At 35.4% G+C, this 24,270-nt stretch overlaps 1 protein-coding gene across 2 annotated transcripts in view; it reads left to right on the plus strand.

The window, feature by feature from the left end:
• Positions 1-24,270, plus strand: part of LOC149787243 (uncharacterized) — a 126,867-nt gene that overhangs the window by 68,727 nt on the left and 33,870 nt on the right. The window contains exons 11-14 of one of the 2 annotated variants that reach the window (XM_089977745.1): positions 161-288; positions 15,329-15,898; positions 20,743-20,824; positions 23,816-23,908. In XM_089977745.1, coding sequence (XP_089833871.1) covers positions 161-288; positions 15,329-15,898; positions 20,743-20,824; positions 23,816-23,908 — 873 coding nt within the window. The remainder of the gene's footprint in view (positions 1-160; positions 289-15,328; positions 15,899-20,742; positions 20,825-23,815; positions 23,909-24,270) is intronic. The other variant, XM_089977746.1, reaches the window with a different exon arrangement.

The raw sequence follows: 24,270 nt of genomic DNA on the forward strand, positions 1-24,270 counted from the left end.
GACTCTGACATCAGTCCAAAGTGTTGGCTTGAATCTGTGGCTCTATCACACATGTCAAAGTGAGTCTTTGATGTGATGTCTTGTAAGTGAGTGAGTGATTGTTGTTTGAGTTAATGATGTTTGATTGTAAATATTATATATTTCCTGATTGTCGTTTTAGATGCCATCTGGACGAAGGAGAAAAATCCAGACTTCCATGACAATAAGGATCACCTGCTGCTTATCATGGAACAATTGAACATAATTGCAAAGCCAAGGTCGTACAATGAAGATGGAAAGGAGTTCAAGGTTTGTTAATACAAAACGAAACTTTTAGTATTGCATTTGGTTTTGCATAAACCACATTATTTTGAGTACACATATAGCAGGTTTATGGACAGTGGCTCTTCCATTCCCTCTGTCCATATATCATAAAACCGGTGGAGACTAAAGGAAAACTTGTCTGTACTTTATTATGTCAAATCAGATTTGGTATGAAAGAACAGAATATTAATAAAACCAAACTGAAGTTCAGTTTTCACATTTCTAAATTGAACTGTAACTGTATTCTTGTCCTTACATGACAAATAAGTTTCTTTGCATCAATAATTATTGTCTTCCACGAGTTCAAGAAACTTTGGGGACCAAATATCCCTCCTTCCATCTATCATTCTTTTGTTTCTGCTCCATAACTGTAAAGCTATTTGCATCTTAGATGTGAATCTGGTTTGCTTATACATAATTGAAAAGTGTGCGACAGATTTAGGAACCATATTGCGGTGTGTGACACATTTCTAGTGATAGTGCATGATTAGTGTGACACATTGTCTTGTGGTGGTACATGATTAGTGCGACATATTGTCTTGTGGTGGTTCATGATTAGTGTGACACATTGTCTAGTGATAGTGCATGATTAGTGCGACACATTGTCTAGTGATAGTGCATGATTAGTGTGACACATTGTCTAGTGATAGGGCATGATTAGTGCGACATATTGTCTAGTGATAGTGCATGATTAGTGTGACACATTGTCTAGTGATAGTGCATGATTAGTGCGACACATTGTCTAGTGATATTGCATGATTAGTGTGACACATTGTCTATTGATAGTGCATGATTAGTGCGACACATTGTCTAGTGATAGTGCATGATTAGTGTGACACATTGTCTAGTGATATTGCATGATTAGTGTGACACATTGTCTATTGATAGTGCATTATTAGTGCAACACACTGTTTAGTGATATTGCATGATTAGTGTGACACATTGTCTTGTGGTGGTTCATGATTAGTGCAACACATTGTCTAGTGATAGTGCATGATTAGTGTGACACATTGTCTAGTGATATTGCATGATTAGTGTGACACATTGTCTATTGATGGTGCATTATTAGTGCAACACACTGTTTAGTGATATTGCATGATTAGTGTGACACATTGTCTTGTGGTGGTTCATGATTAGTGCGACACATTGTCTAGTGATAGTGCATGATTAGTGGGACACATTGTCTAGTGATATTGCATGATTAGTGCGACACATTGTCTATTGATAGTGCATGATTAGTGCGACACACTGTTTAGTGATAGTGCATGATTAGTACGACACACTGTTTAGTGATATTGCATGATTAGTGTGACACATTGTCTTGTGGTGGTTCATGATTAGTGCGACACATTGTCTAGTGACAGTGCATGATTAGTGCGACTCACTGTTTAGCGATAGTGCATGATTAGTGCGACACACTGTTTAGTGATATTGCATGATTAGTGTGACACATTTACTTGTGGTGGTTCATGATTAGTGTGACACATTGTCTAGTGATAGTGCATGATTAGTGCGACGTACTGTTTAGTGATAGTGCATGATTAATGCGACACATTGTTTAGTGATAGTGCATGATTAGTGCAACACATTGTCTAGTGATATTGCATGATTAGTGCGACACATTGTCTAGTGGTGGTTCAGGATTAGTGTGACACATTGTCTTGTGGTGGTTCATGATTAGTGCGACACATTGTCTAGTGATAGTGCATGATTAGTGTGACACATTGTCTAGTGATAGTGCATGATTAGTGCGACACATTGTCTTGTGGTTCATGATTAGTGCGACACATTGTCTAGTGATAGTGCATAATTAGTGCGACACATTGTCTTATGGTGGTTCATGATTAGTCCGACACACTGTTTAGTGATAGTGCATGATTAATGCAACACATTGCCTAGTGATAGTGCATGATTAGTGTAACACATTGTCTAGTGATAGTGCATGATTAGTGTGACACATTGTCTAGTGATATTGCATGATTAATGCGACACATTGTTTAGTGATAGTGCATGATTAGTGCGACACATTGTCTAGTGATAGTGCATAATTAGTGTGACACAATGTCTAGTGATTGTACATGATTAATGCGACACATTGTCTAGTGATATTGCATAATTAGTGTGACACATTGTTTAGTGATAGTGCATAATTACTGCAACACATTGTCTAGTGATAGTGCATAATTAGATAAAAATTCATCCCTTAATCTCAAATGGCTTAAGGCTTAGGATGCTAATGGGAAAGTGTGACGCAAATGTTAAATACTTAGCCATGATCCTACACTTGACCTAGAAGATTGGACCCTCCAGTGTTTTTCTCACCATAATTCTATTGATATTTAAATGTAACAAATATCATAAACTTGTACACCTTTAAGCTTATAGAGCAGAAGATCAAGGCTGGTCATGAACTTCAAATATTGAGTGACTACCATATCCTAAAAATAGCTAAATAGCTACACATGTGATATGTGACACAAAGAAATGATCATGTAATTTTAAAATTCTAAAATGTCAAGATTGATAATTATATTATTGAATGAACAGTAAAGTAGTTGTCTGCATTTTGAGCTTATAGTTATGGTTTTGTTTGCCTGTTTCTCTTTTATGTTAAGAAATCGAAGTAAATATTTACTTGTCGGACATAGCTGCTCGACTTGTACTTGGCTTTTGTGGACCTGACAATCTTGGGTCTAACTGGTCCTAGACTAGTGAGTTAAAACTAAATTTTCAGGCCTGGCACACATACCTACCTACCTACCTATCTACTTACATACATGCATGCATACATACATACATACATATCCAGTACCCCAGTGGCCTACTGGTTAGAGCATCCACCTTGGAAGTGGGAGGTCATGGATTTGAACCCTGGCTGAATCATACCAAAGACTTACCAAAATGGTGCTAACAGCTGCCTCACTAGGTGCTCAGCATTAAGATGTTTGTGTTAGGACTGGTCGGCCTTGTGTCAGGATAATGTGACTGGGTGGGACATCAGGCTACATGTCTGCTGCATTATGCCTCCATGCTTGACATCACTATAAACTGCCACACTGCAGACATCGTAGTAATATGACTGGAAAATTGTTAAAAGCTATGTTAAAAAATCAAAATCACACACACACACATATCCAGTACCAATTCAGTTCCTCCAGAATGACAAGCGGTCTACAACATTTGGCATGAGGAAGACAGTAACAAATTCTGGGTGAAAAGGTCACAGTTCAAAGGTCATCATGCCTGAAGTCTGGAAAATGGTTTCCACAGAACAACTTAAGATCTCTACTATATATAGTTACAACCTTGAGGATGGTTTGGATGTGGGAAATGGAAGAACCATATTAATTATAGAATCAGAAGGTTGGTGGTCAAGGTGGCTGACTGAAATAATAGCATCATGCAAAGCATGTACTTGACCCACATTTTATGAATGTCTTCTTCATAGGGCAAGAAAGAAGGCATTAATTTGTGGGATCAATAGGTCATGTACATTGACCAAAGATTGTCCATTCTCCAGAGTCAACCATTTCTAATAAGTGCATACATAAATGATTATTAATTTATTACTTTAAGGAACAGGTGTTTAATGTGACGTTTAGACTATTGAATGAGCACCTACACATAATTATTTTTTATGGGACAAATGTTTAATGTAACATTCACACTTTTGTATGAGCGTCTAAGACGATTATTAATTTATAGGACAGGTGTTTAATGTAACATTCAGGCTACTGTGAGGCATACACTTTATTATTAATTTATGGGACAGGTGTTTAATGTGACATTCACACTATTGTATGAGTGTCTAACATGATTATAAGTTTATGGGACAGGTTTTTAATGTGACATTCACACTATTGTATGAGTGTCTAACATGATTATACGTTTATGGGACAGGTGTTTAATGTGACATTCACACTATTGTAAGAGAGTAACAGGATTATTACTTTATGGGGCAGGTGTTTAATGTGACATTCACACTATTGTATGAGTGTCTAACATGATTATTAGTTTATGGGACAGGTGTTTAATGTCACATTCAAATTGCTGTATGAGTGTCTTAACATGATTATTGATTTATGGGACAGGTGTTTAATATGACATTAACACTACTGTATGAGTGTCTAATAGGATTATTAATTTATGGGACAGGTGTTTAATGTGACATTCACACTATTGTAAGAGTATCTAACAGGAATATTACTTTATGGGACAGGTGTTTAATATGACATTAACACTACAGTATGAGTTTCTTACAGGATTATTACTTTATGGGACAGGTGTTTGATGTGACATACACACTATTGTACGAGTGTTTAACAGGATTATTAATTTATGGGACAGGTGTTTAATGCGACTTTAACACTAATGTATGAGTGCCTACATAGATGGTTATCAAAATATGGAGTAGTTATTTATTGAATTTCTTATTACTCTGGCTAATATTTTCAAACTCAAAAATGCATTTTACTTTTATGACAAAACTGTACTCAAGGTATTAACGCTGACCTCCGACCCCAATTTTACAATTCCCCTTTTACATTGAAATATCACATAGAGAACAATGATTTCTACAGGATTTGTTTTTACAGAGGGATTTCTCTAAAGTACATTTTCATAAGGATGGATATTGAAGTTTAAATAATACACACTATATAGGTTCACTGTAAACTTTAATGTAAATATAAATAATCTTTGGCATAATGGGGCATACCAGGCACAGCATATTGCTCTGAACTTGTTTCTTAATGTATCCCCAGGGGTGTAAAATTGAGGGTTAAAAAAAAGAACTGGGGGGGGTTCAAAAATGTACAGTCAAATTTTCATATGACTCATACTTTTTCAGCTTGAAGTAGGATATTGAAACTTGCACAACATACTCTCTCTCTCACTCTCTCTAAATATACAAAAAACAACAACATGCGCAATGAACAAACAAATGCATTGTCCATTCAAAGAATAATTTTATTAGTTCATTTTTCTTTTAAAGTTGTACTTTTATCAGTCTCCTTATAATCATTATGAAGCAATATTATAGCCCAACACAGTACATACAAGCCAATACAAAAAGCCAAATAAATCTTTTTAACCAAATGGCAGTTAATTTACTGCCTTTCATAAAATGGGTACTATCACCGGGTTCATTTCTTCATCCTATAACACATTTATCCTAATATCAAGGAGGATAATGATTCATCTTCTTTCTAATAAGTTACTCTTGAACTTTAAGATCTTTCTTTTGTTGCAGCAAAGTTAAAATCCAACAAAATCTGCAACAACCCGCTGACTTTCTAATCCAAATAATGCATTTGTCTCTACAAGTTTACCGATTTATTTTGTTGTGAAAGAATGTCTTTGATTTAAAGTCTTCTCCAGATATCTTGTGGTGAACGAGGGGAGATTTCTAAAAAAATTCTAAAACCCTGTCACGAAAGGATTATTTACTTTTGTAGTCTTCACAATCACGCAATCAGAAGTCACACCGGTAATTCTGATGGATGTGTCATATTCCAGTCAAGGGAATTATTTCTCCATTTTTCATTAGAGTTAGATCCACAGTTACTCTTTTGTGTTCTTCTTTCACTTTCTTTGATAATGATTTTTAGTGCACAACATTTTAAAAAGCATTGAGGTTAAACATCTAGATGACAGCTTACGAGATTAGGGGAAGCTACTCCGTCATAACATTGCCTATGCAAGTCTGGTTCATTGTTTCGTATGTTCCCTACGTTGCACTCTGCTGTTTGAATAGAAGAGTGCAAGGCAAGGAGCAAACAAATCGGGGAACCATTCGATGCCTCTGCTCGAAGTATATACGATGTCATCCATTGTCCAAGGCATTGGGTATTAAATAAATCCTAATCACATTATGAAAATCCTTTGCGTCAAAAAAATGCACGGCAACAAAATGTGTGTGTCAGTTTTCTCCAGCATGCATCCCTGATGCACAAATGTGCGTAAAGGGAAACACTGAGTTCTGTTAGAATACCTAAGGATGAGAGACTTGGGTGAGTTTGTATGGTCGTGAAAAGTGTCTGACACCTGTATGTGGAGCCGCAAGGGTTTGGTACGAGGTATATAGGGACACTGATAATGAAAACTCAATAAGTTTGAGCCTGAGGATTGCTATGATAACAAACATGAGCCGATACTCCATACATGCACGGTAGAAAGCGGGTATGAAGTATATTGGAATACTAGTTGACTACATTTAAGTACTGACACAAATTGTGGGTCAGAGGCAAAGTTGTGAATGCATGAAACTTGGCAATGGCCCAGACAAAGTGAAGGGAGCCCTGTGATTATGAAACAGTGTGACTGTATTGAAAACCCACAGTTTAAGGAAACGTAAGGATAAATAAAGATGATGATTTTTAATGCAATAATGTGGAAAGCGCATAAACTAGGTTTCAAACCACACGATAATTCTTTTCTGCCTAAAGGTATCAATATTAGATATATGTATTAGATAAACAGTTAGGAAGTCACATGTATTAGATAAACAGTTAGGAAGTCACATGTCTACAAATTGAAATGACAATGTAGCTTAGGATGAGAAAATAAATGATTGGCATGTACAGCTATACAAAATCTCTGAAGTGTTCCAAAATTAAATGATGGTATCAGCTAGTAAAGAAATTGAATAGTGCATTGATCGAGCTTGTGAGCTGACAAGTGAGGCACATGCTTTGACATCTGTCTCTACACAAAGCTAACTCTAACGGGGTGCACCTGAATATATCTACAACATACATTAGAGGACCATCAACCCAAGGTTGGATTAGATGGTCTGGAATTCCAGCCTTAGCAGCACTAGTAGCTGCCCCCATGTGGAAGTTGTATCCATTATAGTGATGTGAATCATAATCTAACCTGAGCAAAACAGTCTTAACGGTAGCAATAAATATAGTTCTACTTAAGGCGCAACCATTGTACATGAGGAACACTTGATCACAAAGGCGAGTTCCAGCTAATATCCTAATACGATGGAATTTTCTCATCACATGGCAGGGTGTGACAGCATGTGATGAAATAATTCATAACATTTGAGATTCATATAAAGAGTACGAACAGACGAACAAAGTTACATATGAAATTGCCAAAATTAATGAAATGCTTGAAGCCAGTTCTTTACACTGACCTAGTATTATCGGACACAGAAAAACTCGAACTCCTGCACATGTTGTGTCAAAATAGAATGAACGCCAAAGTCAGGGGGCACACAAGACCCAGAAACATTTTAATTCCATATCACAGAATGTCAGTGTGAAACAGAATTGTTGTAAGATAGTCAGGTCTTCAGTGAACCCATATGATGTGCTCTTCAATGAACCCATATCAAGTGCTGTGCCATACGATATGGACGGCTCTATCAGTCTGTGCACCAACGAAACTGCCAAACTGTGTGCACAAGATCCATAAACATGTGTATTCCATGTTACAGAACACCAGTGGAAGAATGTGTTGTAAGATGGTCACATCCTCAATGATGTGGATGGCTGTATCGATCCGTGCACCCATGAAACCTGAAAGCAGAATAATTGGAAAGCAGAACCAGGCAGTAGAAAGTGCTATAGAAATGTATAGAAATACCGAAGACAGCACTGAATTTCAAACTAGAAATTCTATCGCTCAGGCAGATGTATTTTAAACATCTGACTGCCACCTACCTAAGACCCGAACAAGACTGTCTGATAGTGCCTGCTTAGTACCCTCCATTGCTGCCCCAATCCTAAAACTATGAGTCTTGAATAATTGAGGATTAAAATCACAAATAAATCAAAAGTAGTGTGGACAAGGATTAGTTGAGCTCCTTAGTTATGGGAAACCCTTTCCTTGGTAAAGAAGAGTAGGTCCAAATGACAACCCAGCCGGTGTACACATTGGCATAATGCATGGATAGGGCACTGTTCCTGTAATTGTTTTGAGGGGGACCATGACACTTAAGGCAATAAAGGGTACTCTTGGAGTGTTGTAGCAAACATGACAAATAAACCATTTTCACTGATCTGAACCTGAGAGAACTGAAGTTAAGTTTGGGTTTCTGCAACCAGGTTGTCTATTGTCTTTTCCCCTACCCACAGGAATGCCCAAAATGTAAGTTGAAACATGGACTTAAATAGAGCCACATGGAAGGCATTGTGAGATTAAGTCATGGCAGGACATGAAGTGTGTTTTTACACATTATCAATACGAAGGCTGGCATCTGTGTGCTGTAAAGGTTTTTAAAGCAATTGCAGAAGTTTGGAATAAGAAAGGATTTGGTTGGATCAGGGATATTGTTCAGTCTGTGCACATAGCCAATAGCCATGACATAGGAAGGTTTGGTAGATAGTGCATAGTATTTTGCAAAAGAAACAGAATGAAAAGTGCCAGATTTCTTACTTGAAACAGGGAAAGTGCTGTGGAGCTTTAATGTGGTTAAATCAATGTAGTGTATCCAACTGCACCTGTAAACCTCCATCAAACATGGAAAGAGCACTTTATAGTAAAATGAAACGATCTTACACCCTGTTTGTTGATATTGGTAGTTCCGTGACCTGTTCTGTGATTTCTTCTGCTTAAGCTGGGTCAGAAATCCTTGCACTGTTTCATATATGGGCATTTTAAATGCATAGTTACGACCCCCGAGGTGAACACAGCTGCCATTATTCTAGGTGACTTTGCAATATGGCAGAAAGTAGGTTGCAAAGACAGTGACATCATCCCAACCGAACCTATAAGATGAGAGCTGGAAGAATTTGTGAACCTTCTTGAATTTGTAAGCTAAGATCCGGATGCACTATCTCCATGAACAGCAAGGACTCTGCCGCATATCCATTTATTCATTTACCGAAATTGGCTGAAGTTAGCTCGAATGCAAAATAGGTCTGAGATTATGTTGCAACCATCACAGAAGGGATGACAGTTGTCTTCCCCTAATGCTGCTTTGTTGTCAAAGATGGTCATCCAGCAGCATTGATTCTGTATGTCTAAAGAATAGCATATCCGATGGATCCGTGCTTCCTTCATGCCACTATTCCTAGAGTCAATCAAGGAGTGAATACTTTCGGACAACATAGCCACTGTATTCTGTATTGCCACCACCGTGTAACTTTCAATCCGTTAGGCTTTGTTGAAGGTAGTTCCGGTTGAGCATGGGCGAATTAGTCTGTTCTGAGAATTGGCTGATTTAGTCAATGTTGTTGCTACATCCCCCAATAAAAAAAACGAATTACACATTTCCTTTATCCTCAGCTGAAATGTATACTTTGTCTAGAATGTTTTTGTCTTGGCTTGGGCAGAGACTAATTCTCTGTTAGTGTCAAGTCATATTTGGCCATTGATGGTGAACAAGAGGGTCGAATCTACTATAACGGCTGTCTCAATGATTCTTGTCAGCCATGTTGTACGTGTTGTCCCAATGTAGACTGATTCAGATCCAGCACAAATCCATAAGAATGGTTTGATGCAGAGAATCTGAATCCATTTCTGATTAAAGATAAAATTCAGCATCACACTGAAATGAATGAATCTCTACATGCTATATGACTGATGTCCTGACACAATGTCTTATAACATGTTCCACTCAGTCATCTGATTGGTTCAACATGACAACATATCTAAATTTTGTTACTAGTTTGTTATCATATATTAGCTGCAATGACATATGTCTGCTCAGACAAACCATAGTAGACAAAGAGAGTTCCAGCAAGGGGCCAGAGAAGGATGCACTGTGTATTACTTAAATATCATTTAATCAATTAAATTATAATTTTTACTTTTTGACCGTGTGACTTTATATTATGACTCTATATCTTCACTCATTGTGTGTCATCTGCCTGTCAACATTTGCTTGTTATGAATATCATTTGTAAACCTTTAGTTTATAATATAGGTCTACACCTGTCATTCATTGTGTCATCTGCCTGTCAACAGTTGCTTGCTACATCCTTAATATGGAACCCACAATTATGATCTAATTTCAGTCATACTTGGAATATATTTATATAATCAGAATCATGAAATAATTAGGGTTAGATAATTACATTTACATAATTACATATTGCAGAAGTGACCTTGTGTCTGATTGGTTGAGTTTTGCTGCATATTTAAGGCCATATACCTGATCTAATTTTCATCAAACTTGGGATATATGCTTATATATATTCAAGATCATTGATGTGATTAATAATAATGAGTGAGATCCACATACGATAATATCATCCACTCTTAGACAGAGTTTGATAATGAAGACGGTGCATGCAATGATGAAGTGATCTGCCATCTGAATAAGATTGTTACCACTCTGTAGGCAATTTTTTTCATTAAGCTTTGATAAAGTATGGAATAATTGTTTTTATTATGTTTTTCATAAATAGTCCAAATACCTAGCATTATTGACCAGAGTTAAGTAAAAATATTCACTGCTTCCTTTTATGATAATCACGTGCCCACTCATGTTTGAAGAACTTCTTTACTACGTCAAAATAAAACTGTCAAAGAATGCTGACTGCATTACAATTTTCAGATTTTCACCGTATTGTTTAAGATGAGTCCAGAATAGATAGATTTGTTTCTTCATCTGTTTGAGGAAGTGATAAAGTTTTAGGCAAGAGATCTATACATAAATCCAGGTGTTGTGGAAAATTTCACTGAAAATCAGAGAAACCATGATGGTGATGCAGTGAGATGTAAAATATGTTTAGCAATGGTTATGTGATGTGAAGAGAGAACCTAGGACAATGTAAGACAGCTATCCACATCTATTGACTTACTATCTTTGTGACCTTTTTCTTTCAGTGTGCATATGTCATGGCTAGGTATATCTCTCATCCAAAATAAAATTTTAAAATGTACCTATTGTAGCCACACCCAAACTTAAATCAAGGAATTATGAATAGGTCTACATGCAATAAAGCTTAGACATGTACTTTTGCAGTTAGAAAGTATCTACCAAAAACAACCAAGTTGCCCACAAAGTCAGCATTCAAGGAATTTGTTTCCTGCACATATTGTACATTCAGAATCCATTCATCTGTTGAGTAATTTTTCCTCACATTAATAGTTGTTTCTCATATCAGTATTTTGCTGCTTTTCTTTGGCTACATAATATTTCATTTTCTTTTGCATGCTAAGTTGTGTTCAATATCGACATACTTACATTGTATTATAACAGTGGCCAGTTAATCATGAATAGAACAACATGTAAAATGCCCTCTAAAGACACTGGTAAGACCTAATATGTACACACCTTCTAAAGACACTGATAAGACCTAATATGTACACACCTTTCTTAAGACACTGATAAGATCTAATATGTACACACCTTCTAAAGACACTGATAAGACCTAATATGTACACACCTTCTAAAGACACTGATAAGACCTAATATGTACACACCTTCTAAAGACACTGATAAGACCTAATATGTACACACTTTCTAAAGACACTGATAAGACCTAATATGTACACACCTTCTAAAGACACTGATAAGACCTAATATGTACACACCTTCTAAAGACACTGAAAAGATTTAATATGTACACACCTTATAAAGACACTGAAAAGATCTAATAATCTATACACACCTTATAAAGACACTGAAAGGATCTAATAATCTATCCACACCTTCTAAAGACACTGATAAGTTCTAATAATATGTACACACCTTCTAAAGACACTGATAAGTTCTAATAATATGTACACAACGTATAAAGACACTGAAAAGATCTAATAATCTATAGACACCTTCTAAAGACACTGAAAAGATCTAATAATCTATACACACCTTATAAAGACACTGATAGGATCTAATAATATGTACCGTATTTTCGCATATATAAGACGCATCTTATACAAAATTTTACTTACCCGCACCCAGGGTGCATCTTATATTAATGGGCGTCTTATCTAAGTATTTTTTAACACGAACGAACGGTACAGTGTGTGATATTGAAGGACGATTATTGCAGTCGATATTCACGTTTCACGATTTTCATTCCGAGTTGTAAAAACAATTGGGTAAGTGTTCAGTAATTACCATGTGTACCAATCCAATGCAGGCCACTTCAAATTTCAAATCCTTTCGTTTCAATGTTTTGTATAATTATTGCAGATCTAAGTTTAGTAGGAGTAAATGTTTTAAATTTAAATTCATCTTCTTAATCTCCTCTTCCTCAACCTCCAATCACGTACATTCTCGCTGCAGCTAAATTCTCTTCCAGCAGCTCTGTTGCCACGCTCCTTGGCAAACTTGATGACGTCTAATTTAAAGTCGGCCATATATGATTTTCGCTTCGGCATTGTGACAATTTTATAAATTTTAAATATGCTAAGCAAATTTATCACTCATTTATATATACCAGTAATAAGAGACTGTTCCCACGTTTACCGGTATATATGCTAACCGCATACATCGGGCAATTATTGGTCTATGTACGGTACTAATCCCACCCGCTGAAGACTTGGCCCAGCAGATCAATGAAGCTGCCTTTACATCTGGTGTTTATTGTTCCAGAACAGGGGTGTCAAACTCAATCGCTCAGCGGGCCAAAACTCAAATCACACGTAAGGTTGTGGGCCGAACAGGATAAACATTCAATAAGCGGAAAATTAAACCTTTTTTAAACATTAATATAAATTAAAACAGAAAAAAGTTTTAATAATAAAAATCATTGGCATACCCATTTTCGCTCTTATGCCAATTTGTCAGAGCTGGATGTTTGGCAAGGCTGCTTATTAGGGAATTTGATTTGCACTTTATATCGCAGGGCCATTAAAAAATATTTTTGCCTAAAATTCTCTCTTGGGCCGGATATAATTGTACGCCGGGCCTGATGTGGCCCTCGGGCCTTGAGTTTGACACGTGTTCTAGAATCTAGATACCAGGTACTCAATCCATCCACTATTGGCCCAGCGGGAGATAATAAACGATAACCGTTGCGGTCCTGCCTCAGACAATTCTTTGATCTCAACTAAAAATGGTAATGAAGCCTTGTTTACATCCGACGGGTGATGAAACATTGGACAAATTTTCATTTATGATAAAGGAAAGGAAACCACTGGAGATAAATTGCTCAGTGCGGCAGATGGCTAGGCCGCGTGCGTCTTATATTTGTGGGCGTCTTATGTAAAATATTTTTTACACAAATCGTCAAAACCCGCGTCTTATATATGGGTGCGTCTTATAATTAGGTGTGTCTTAAATGCGCGAAAATACGGTACATACCTTTCAAAGACACTAAAAAGATCTAATAATATGTACACACCTTTCAAAGACACTGAAAAGATTACTAATCTATAAACACCTTCTAACGACACTTGGACATCAAACCAAATTTTAATTAAATTGAATTTCGTTGAACATGTTTGTCAAACTTGTATTATCTGGATATTCCCTAATTGGAAAAGGTTGGGTACAATGGCTCTTTCCAGCTCAAAAAATTGGGCCATTTATAATACTTATGACAAATGAGTCTGCATATATCATTCCTTGTTCGATTTTTATTCAAGAAAATCACAGCAAATGTAATTATCATGCACACTTGTGTCATTGTTTTAAATGTATACCTTTACATGTTAACTTTCTGATATTATATTGTTTAATTGAATTGTTCAGTCAGACTATTGCATAGTTTGCTACAGCTTCTTTGGCTGCTAAACTAACTGTGTCCATACTGATGAGGACAAAGTTATTTTAACGGACAAAGAAATTGTAGTAATTGATGCTAAAGTCTGACTTAACATAACGACTGAATCAGTGTATTTAATTCTGGAAAAGTTTATAGTTGTTTTAAAAATCTAAAGGCACCTGTCCTAGTCACCTTTGTTAAATTATCAGTCACCTGACGTCCTTATTACAGAGATTTAAATCTTCATGCTTGAATAACCATTACCCTCTAGAATTTATTTAGAACATTTTAGTCTGCGTTTTGTCTTTCTGTACACCATTTGATGTTGGTATTTTTGTGGGTTTTAATGCCATTTTTCAGCATATGATAGGCTATTCATTTACTGGTATATTTGGTAGAGGAAGACCCTATGAAGAAACACCATTTCACAGGATGCTACTGTCAAGCTTCCTCACATATACATGGTCAAGTTGAGACTAGAACTCGCACGGGCAGAGATAAGATTACTGTGAGTGATCTGCAGTGGCTAACACCTTAAACCACTTGAGCAGTATTCGCCACCTAGGGCCCAATCAAATTTAATAATGACTAGGGCATCAAGATCTCGGATGACTAGAATACATAAACGACTAAATTGTTTTGATATCTGATTGGCTGAGAATTACCATTGTGGAGACCATATGTGCCATGCTGTTATTTATTGAACTTGATTGTATAGTCATAAGTTCCTTGTATGACTTGTTCGATTATCATGTTAAAACCAGAATCATTGATTTGGGGAATGATGATAAATAGTTTGAACTCGCGTTATATTGCATGATTTAAATATTGAGCAAAATAAACAGTGTCTGCACTGGATAGTGTAAATAAATATTTATTTATTATTTGGAAGTGGCTGATATGTTCCTGTCAGTATAGAGTGGCTTGCTCATTCAAGCCATCTATATGGAAACTAAAATAAGTGCCATAATGATATTGCCAGCTTATTAAGATGTGCTAGCTGAAGATCTTTACCTGATAGTTTTTAATTGGTATTGTCAAGTTAGCAGGATAAAAGGTTTTATATCCCATGGACAAACGTCTTATGTTTAAGGTAATATAGGTAAATATACTCGTCTTATTTCCTGTAGGGCAACAAAAATGCATGTTTCCAGTCAGCCAGCTATTCCTGTTTCTCATTGATAACAGTATGACCTTTGTCCTCCTTGGTAAAAAAAAAGCACATTACCGAAATTGATTGGGCATCTAATTGAGCCGGTCTTGCCCAGCACTTTTAAGCGCTTCATACATTATATATATTAATCCTTCCTGACTACTCTGAATTTAAATTCCAGTGCAGTAGGAAACATATATTTTTTCTGCCTAATATCTTTCATTTCATGGCACTAAACCCTTTTACTGCATTTCAGCAGGAAGACTACTACCTTGCGCCATGTATGCTCCGTCAAGCAATGCCAAAAGAAATTATATCCCCAGAATCAGACCCTGAGATGGATAGTACATCAGTACTCTGCTTCATGTGTTCAGGAAAGTTTTTACCACCACCCATTTTCCATAGACTTGTTGGTGCGTGCTTGATGCACTGGCCCATTGCCAAAAAGAGGTCTGAAAATCTAATATACTGTGGATGTTGTGTGTTTGACCTTGATCATCATCATAGATTGACCCTCCACTTCAGGGACTACATCATTTTTGCAAGGGTCACAAGAATGGGGGTCAAAGACACAACCTTGACTTCAAAGCTTTGCAGTAAAGCCAGAAAGTTCATCTTTGAGAACTTGTCAAAAATACTTGGAAACTTGGGCCAGAGCCTACAGTTTGAGATACACATAAAGTGCCCTGATACTAATGCAGACAGTCTTGAGGGCCTGATTGCTGTGTCACTAATCCAAGAGAATGAAATAGTAATTTGTCATGCCCACAACAAGAGTCATACACTCATTTCACGAGAACTGCTTAAGTTCTGGTTTCCAGAAGAGGTGAGTACAAGCAGTGTCGGACTCTTAAGACTTGTGCATATATCTTGTCTGTTAGATGATATATACAATATAATGTGACATCTTTAATACTCTGGTAAATATCTTGTATTTAGTATCAGGCAGATATATACTGTATAATGTGGTATCTCTTTTATCAGATAGTCTTTGCAATTTACATATAGCGTGTGCTGTTTAATATTTTTTATATTACCAGGCATTATCATATCACTTTAAGCCACTATTATTGATCCAGATAAGCACGTGAAGTTATTGTGCAATATTCTCTTACTGATTAGCTATGATCTTGGGAAAACTTTTTTGACCCTGCCTTCTGGAATTGCTTGTCATCAATGAAAATTGAATAAGATGAATTGAAGAAGAAATGGTCTTGTCTGTCTAAATATTGCCAATTTACCCCACATGGGCTTTGTTATGTCATGTATAATATATCATACATGACAAAATTGCTAAAATCCCATGTCAGCAACAACAACAACAAGTATAAATAAAGGTATTGCTCAGTTGATATCAGGTATATGGAGTGGAGCAGGCATGCATACATGTAGCATGGAATCCACCCTATATACATGTGTGGTTTAAATGTTAACTTACAAAAGTAAATAAAATCACCTCTGTTCACAGAAGAATGTGGACATAAACCAGTCTCCAAACTGACAGAAGTTTATCCAGCCACTGCATATTTATGTGGTAAATATATGTTGCAATTCCAATTCAAAATGAAATTTGTGTACATATTCTGTAATCTAGTGTTCTGAATCAAATACTGCAAATATCTGGCCACAAATACATTGCAGTACATATGGAAATTTCTGCATCCAGTAAACCCTCATTCACATGAAAATAGCATCAGTGTAATGTTTAGTTGTGAAAAGGACACTTTAGGTTTCATAAAAATGTATTGTCAGCCGTAGCCTGTTCTAACAGGTACTGCATCAAATAATGTGACATCACGCGCATTTGACATTCTATGTTGAGAAATGATTTTGTCTGTGTAAAATGTTATGTTTATTCAAAAGGATGCTTGTTCTTTATTTATAGTTTGTAAGAAAATTATAATCTACATTTAAACGTTACTAACATTTGTTTGGGACTATTTTTGTGCACAACAAATCAAAATTGCAAGGCCTGTCAGAATGAACAAAATTATTTGTTCTTCTCTCTATCTAAATAATCTCCACTGAAATAAAAACTATGATAAAAATCTCAAATGGGTAATGATTTAATATTGGATTTATGAAATGAGTTGAATAATGTCCAGCTTTTGTGTAAGCCTCAGCAAACAAAAACTGGACATTATTCAACTTGTTTTATAAATTCAGTATTACATCATTACCCATTTGAGATCCTCTATAACTATGTTAAATATATTGTCTTTTAAAGCAGGCAGAATATATACTTTATCATGTGTTGTCCCTCAGACACTGGTAAATGCCTGCCCCTTACATCAGGCAGTTTATATACATCATAATGTGATATATTCGACTCTGGTCACTTGTTGAATATGTATGTGCCTGTTATTAGACTCTATGGTCTCTGTGATGTGGATCAAGTTGTTGAATATGCATGTGCCTGTTAATAGACTCTATGGTCTCTGTGATGTGGAGCAGGTTGTTGGATATGTATGTGCCTGTTATCAGACTCTGTGGTATCTGTGATGTGGAGCAGGTTGTTGAATATGCATCTGCCTGTTAATAGACTCTATGGTATTTGTGATGTGGAGCAGGTTGTTGAATATGCATGTGCTGTTATTAGACTCTGTGGTCTCTGTGATGTGGAGCAGGTTGTTGAATATGCATGTGCCTGTTAATAGACTCTATGGTCTCTGTGATGTGGAGCAGGTTGTTGAATATGCATGTGCCTGTTCGGTTATTTTGTCCTTTATGTGGGCCATATGACTTCAAATGAAGGCAGCAGAAACTGTACATTGTACGAAATTGAAAATAATACGAGTACCTTTAGCAGCACAAAGTCCAAAAACCATTATCTTGGAACCTCCTTCAATGTACATGAGACATGGAATACTGATGTTTCATCTCATAGTTGTCACAGTCATAGATCCTACGAGTCACAAATATTGTTGGTGAATAACTTCGTTCTACATGTTAAAGGGAACAATTCAGAATTCTATCAAAAACTATTGGAGATGGTTTGGAAACTATAGAAAAGATATTGCTTGTATCTGTGCTACTTAATCATTTTACCTATACAGTGAAAGACCTAGAGAAGCTATGAGATGATCTTTGCACAACTTGATTAGTCTGTCCATCCATTAGCACCACTGGTCCTAAATTAACATGGTATTGTTCACACATGGCCACCATTGCATCAATTTTGAAAATATTTTCGTTACTTATAAGCCAAAATTTATGGTTGATTAAGATTTTTGTTTACTGAAAGATATGGTTGATTAACATTTATGTTTACTGAAAGACAACTTGTGATTGACTAGTTGGTCACAAATTAAAATGGTAGTGATTTGATGGTCAGTATGGCCACCATGGCAGTCATGTCTAAACTGATTTGATGGTCAGTATGACAACCAGAAGAGATGTTATGGTGTCTGCTCCTCATAAATGAAAATGATGGTTACTGAGCCTCAGTTGGTGGTCATCTTGAAATATCGGTATCTTCTATTTCTCCCAGATGGGTGGGATATGTAGATCTGTAAGTTTTGTAATTTTGTATTCATGAGTGTAAATTTCAGTGATTATCTGAAGCTAAACTTTGTATCTATATAGGGTCTGTTTTAATGTTGTTGTTGTTGTTGTTGTTATTGTTTAATGCCATTTTTCAGCACATGATAGGTTATACATGGCGGCCATTATTAATGGTGGAGGAAGAACCCGGGAAAACCCCTGGAAGAACCACTGACCCATAAGAAGCTACTGGCAAGCTTTCTCATATACCCACATTGGCCGAATCCTAGACTCACACCCATGCAGACAGAGGTGAGATGGCAGTGATCTGTAATGGAGAGCGCTTTAGACCACTCGGCCACTCAGGGCCCCTCTATTTTAAGGTATTAAGAGTGTAAGATCGCATGAGATCCATAACAGAGATGCCTGTATACATGTTTAAAGTTACTAATAATAAAATTAGTAGCGAATTTGCTAATAAGTTTGGGTCTGTATCCCATTGGACAGGTCAGTCAGGTGAGTTCTTAGAAGAATTAAGCTGTTTCCCATTGGATGATTTATATCTTGTGGGGTCTTTTACGTTGTGAGCGATTGCAGGGTGTCATGTAACAAGGATGGTAAGATATGTGTTTTACCTTTTACTCCTGTATATACGTTCCTGTCACTTGACAATTTTTTCATTCTTATTTATTATGTTCTGTTGTAAAACCAGGTCTTTAAATGTATGTTGTATTTCGATCTTATTTGAAAGGAACAAAAGTTGTTTGTATTATTCAATGAAAATAGAAAGTGCTCATTAGACTACAATATGATTCTGGGACTATTGTGAATTATTCATAAGAGTTCTGGACAGTGTCATTTTGACATGTCAGCATTGTTGGCAGGCCATTACATTCGAAGATCTGAAATGTATATGGAACATTTAATTCCTTTGGATAATAATAGAACGGTTTTAAAATATAAGTTCATTTTAAATTTTCATTTTATGGCATTGATAATTATATTGTTTGATACATTTTATAAAACTTGTTGGTTTTGCTTCTCTCTGTAAGTTACTTAATTTATGACAATATAGTCATAGTTGGTTTGCAATATTAATTTAGGATTTTAACCCAGTTATGTTTTATGATACCTAGTTGGTACTGAATATTAATGGTGCCAGTTATACACCATATATGGCCACCATGGGTTCGCTGTTACTAATGAGTAGATGGTCATGTTGGCACCTGATTTTCACTCAAAGTATTTTACTGGTGTATTGTTTGTCCTACAAGATGCTGATCTTAATTTTATATTTGTTGTCACAGTTGCTTTGGAATATCAATGATGGTTTCAACACTCTTCAAAAATTAAAAAGAAAATCTTTTGGGATACTGGTAAATTGTTTACAGCCATTTGATCATTATTTCCTTTTTGAGACTTGTGTTGTATAAGCTACTCCTATCCATGATTTATTTTATGTAATTATCTTGCCTGTGATATTTCCATTCTTATATTTTAATCTCTGACTTAAGATTATTTAATTAAATTCCTTTGGCATGTAGTATTACTGAATTTAATAATTTGAATGAAGCTTACGATGAATGAATTATAAATTACTTGCAAACTATTTTGTTGTGAAGTTTGTTTGGTGGTTAGATTGTCTACCTCAGATGCAGGAGGTCATAGGTTTGAACTTCAGCCAAGTTATACCAAAGACTTATAAAAAATGTTACAAAACATCTGTCTCGATTGACACTGAGCATTAACAGGTTAATGTTTGGACTGATTGGCCTAGTGTCAGGATAATGTGAAAGGGTGGGACATCATGCTACATGTCTGTGGCATAATGCCAAGTTCTAGATATCACTATGAACTACCAAAATGCAGACACTGTAGCAATACGACTGAAAAATTGTTAAAAGCTTCATCAAAACTCCAAATCACACACACATACTGAATGTCGTTATATGGACTTTTCATTTTCCATTTTATACTGGATGTATCATGTTTATTTTCTATTGTATGTAGCATGTTATTATATGGACTTTATTATTACTCTCGATAGAAATATTATCAATATAGCAATTATTGATATGTATGACACATAAATGTTTCTAATGTGTGATACATGTGATGCAATTAGTCTTGCTAGCAGACATCGTCATGCAACTTTCAATACTGTAAGGGCCTATACCTTTCCTACAGGACAAAGAAGACAGCCTCTGTAGGCACAAAGAGATGGAGAGGAGAGAGTCATCTGGTTTGGAGATGGACAAAGAAAAGGAAGGTCAGGACATTGTTAATATACCTATTCAAAATTATTATGGTCCTTGAAAGTATTTGACAGTCTTGGAAAAATGAGGTAGCATTTTCAAGGCCTTGACAGTTTGCAAAAATCGAGCAGATTACCCTGAGATTATTAAAATTCTTTGAGAATTGAAATAAACCCAAACATTTTTAAAACAGCAACTGTAATAATGCATTTAAAGCAATGCTGATGTCTATTAAGAGAACAATTTATTTTGTATTAAATCTGATGCACAAGTTACATATTTCTGAAATAATAATGATGTTAACCTATCTTCATGATCATTATAAAGCAATTTTAGGAAATTAATTACAGTTTGAATTTCATCTTTTAACAGTACTGTAGTATTCTGCATTTATTGTTTTCTCATATAACCTGTATACAACATGTTAACAAACTTGGGTCTTGGAAATCTATGTTTGTGGTCTTTGAAAGTTGGGAAAAATCTTTGAATTTATTATTCACAATTCAGTATGAACCCTGCTATTACCAGTAGTTGAGCAATGGATGAAACTAAATATATTTGTTTCATTGGGACAAACAAAGTAAGATTCAATTCTTTTCGTTTTTTTTATCTTCCTAGATTTTAAGAATACAGCACAACAAGCTGAGATCTAATCGAACATTTTTATTCTTAAGAAAAAGGGAAGCATGCTAATTTCCCTTGCATCAGGTGCTGAAGTGTGGGCGTATGTGCTGTATTACGTATATATGTAAACAAATAAAAAATATTCCTCTGGAGTTAAGTATGGATTCCTCAGATAACAAAATTAAAAGTAACAGTATGCCATGTTTATAAGTCACAGTAGCCTGAAATCCAAGTCATGATAATTTCTGATCTATAGAGTAATAATACCTTTACTACGCATAGGTTGTTAAATGTGTATGCATATGTAAGAGAGAGACAACCAGAGAGAAAAGAGAGATTAATCAAAACATTTGAGCTGCAAACTCAGTGAATAACCATAATCGGACTCTCCATTTGAATTGAATAGTTGCTTATGTCTAACAAATGTTGACAGATTTCATCTGCTGTGACAATTCTCATGCAAAACAAGAGTTTTATCAATAAAATGCTGTGAAAAAGTTAGCATTTGAATACATTTCCAAGGTAAGCCATTCAGACATTGGAAGCCACAAATCTTTATTGGAGAATTTAGCAGGTTACTGTTCACGTGATATATATATATATATATATATATATATATATATATATATATATATATATATATATATATATATATATATATATTCTTTTGTTGAATTATTTAGAACATCTTCCATTTTTCTTTCTATAATACCATACCATTCTATGTTAATTATTGAAGCACAGTGGTTACATCTGTAATGGATACAAGTACAGTAGAAACAGCTGTATATTTCTCTCTCTCTCTCTCTCTCTCTCTCTCTATATATATATTGATTGTTTGCTGCTCAGTTATTTATAAAGAATATAATTATCTGATTCCTTTAGAAGTTTGAAAATTCATGTTATATCACCAAACATTTTGGCTTGAGTTTTCATCTGTGTAGAGTTTTCCATAATATCAGACCACAGAACACACCATACCGTGACAGAGCAATAACAATAAATACTTTTCTCCAAGGTTTACCATGCATTATTTGACATTCCTGCTTTCTGTCAGATTGTGTTTGCTTTTTCATCTATCCATCATTTTGTCTATCCATCCATCATCCCTTTGATTACAGTCTATAATTTAGAAGCTGCTTAAGATCTACAGATTAAACTTGGTATACATTTACATCACCATTAGAAGGTCTGTCACACATCTGACTGAGATTACAACCTTTAAGGTCATTAAACTTGGTATACATTTACATCACCATTAGAAGGTCTGTCACATATCGGACTGAGATTACAATCTTTAAGGTCATTAAATTTGCTATACATTTACATCACCATTAGAAGGTCTGTCACACATCTGACTGAGATTACAATCTTTAAGGTCATTAAACTTGGTATACATTTACATCACCATTAGAAGGTCTGTCACACATCTGACTGATTCCAATCTTTAAGGTCATTTTTCGTGACTAGGAAATTTTAATTTTTTATCATACTTTTTGCATTGTATTTCTTTCAAGTCATTTGAGATTTGTTAATGAGATTTGGAGTGATAAGTTGCATATTATAACGGGATTTGGTCTTCTAGTTAAAGGTCATGGTACAATATCTTAAGTGTACCTTGTGTTCCTTTTCATTATGTACCTTTCAAGCCATACAAGATTAAAGGATGATATTTGATGACACCTTATGTATCATATTTGGAGTTCTATTTACATGTTGAAGGCCACATATTTTGAATTTCACATCACACATTCCATTCCAGTCTGTAATGATTTGTTAGTGATTATGCAAATAAGCTTTGCATAAGCCTAGTATATATATATATATATATATATATATATATATATATATATATATATGTCATGATTTGGTGTTCTATCTTACATTGGTCCCCTTTTTATGGTAATGCCTAAGTAATTTCTTTTCCATCATGCTTTTTTGTCATCATTTACTGCTGTATCCCACATCAGTTTCCTATCCTTACAGTCATGAGTTAGTAATTTGCTTCACATTATTCTTTTTCTTCTATTCAGTAGTTTCAGACCCGTTCAGCTTTAGTGATGAAACTTGGTGTAGTTACACATTATCATTTGAATGTGTCTTATGTATTGGGGATGTTATATTCAATATCATGGTTATTGGTTAGTGTCATAAGTGTCCAATCAAACTGTTCTTTTCTCTCTTTAATTTCGGACAAGGCATTTTATGCTTCTTTCACAAGAACACAACCTGATTTCACTACTTCATACTTTTGTGGCCTTAGAAATGGGATAAATACGTACTTAATTTGCCTGTTAACTCTTCATTGCCTTTTGCACTTTAAAGTACATGAATGGATTGATAGAACTCTTTTTGTGCAAGACATTACTTTCTTCATTCAGATAGTACAGATATCCAAGACCAGAACATGTCCCAAGTCCACGATGTGGGGACTAGACCAATGAACATTCCAAGTAAACTGTATCAGTCAAAAGGTATGAAGTGTTGACTTATCTAATTTATCTTATATGCCTTTATTGTATTGTTCTAGGTCCATAGTGGATTGTGTGCAATCCACCATGCGTTGTCTCTCTGTCAACAATTGCTTTTTGCCACTATGAAGTATGCTTTCAGTATAACAGGAGATATGGAGTTATATAAATAAAATCACGTACAAGTTTGACAATGAGCAAAAAAGTTTGATAATGAGCAAGGTCCATGCATATGAATGAGGTGATCTTAGATCTAATTGGTTAACCATTCAATCACTCTTGAAACCATATTTCAGATCCATTTCATACCAAGTTAAGAATACATGCTTGCATCATTACGATGTCAGATGAGTTTTTGATAATTG

The sequence above is a fragment of the Sinohyriopsis cumingii genome, chromosome 12 (genome assembly GCF_028554795.1).
Source record: "Sinohyriopsis cumingii isolate HCF-2022 chromosome 12, ASM2855479v2, whole genome shotgun sequence".
Lineage (NCBI taxonomy): Eukaryota > Metazoa > Mollusca > Bivalvia > Unionida > Unionidae > Sinohyriopsis > Sinohyriopsis cumingii.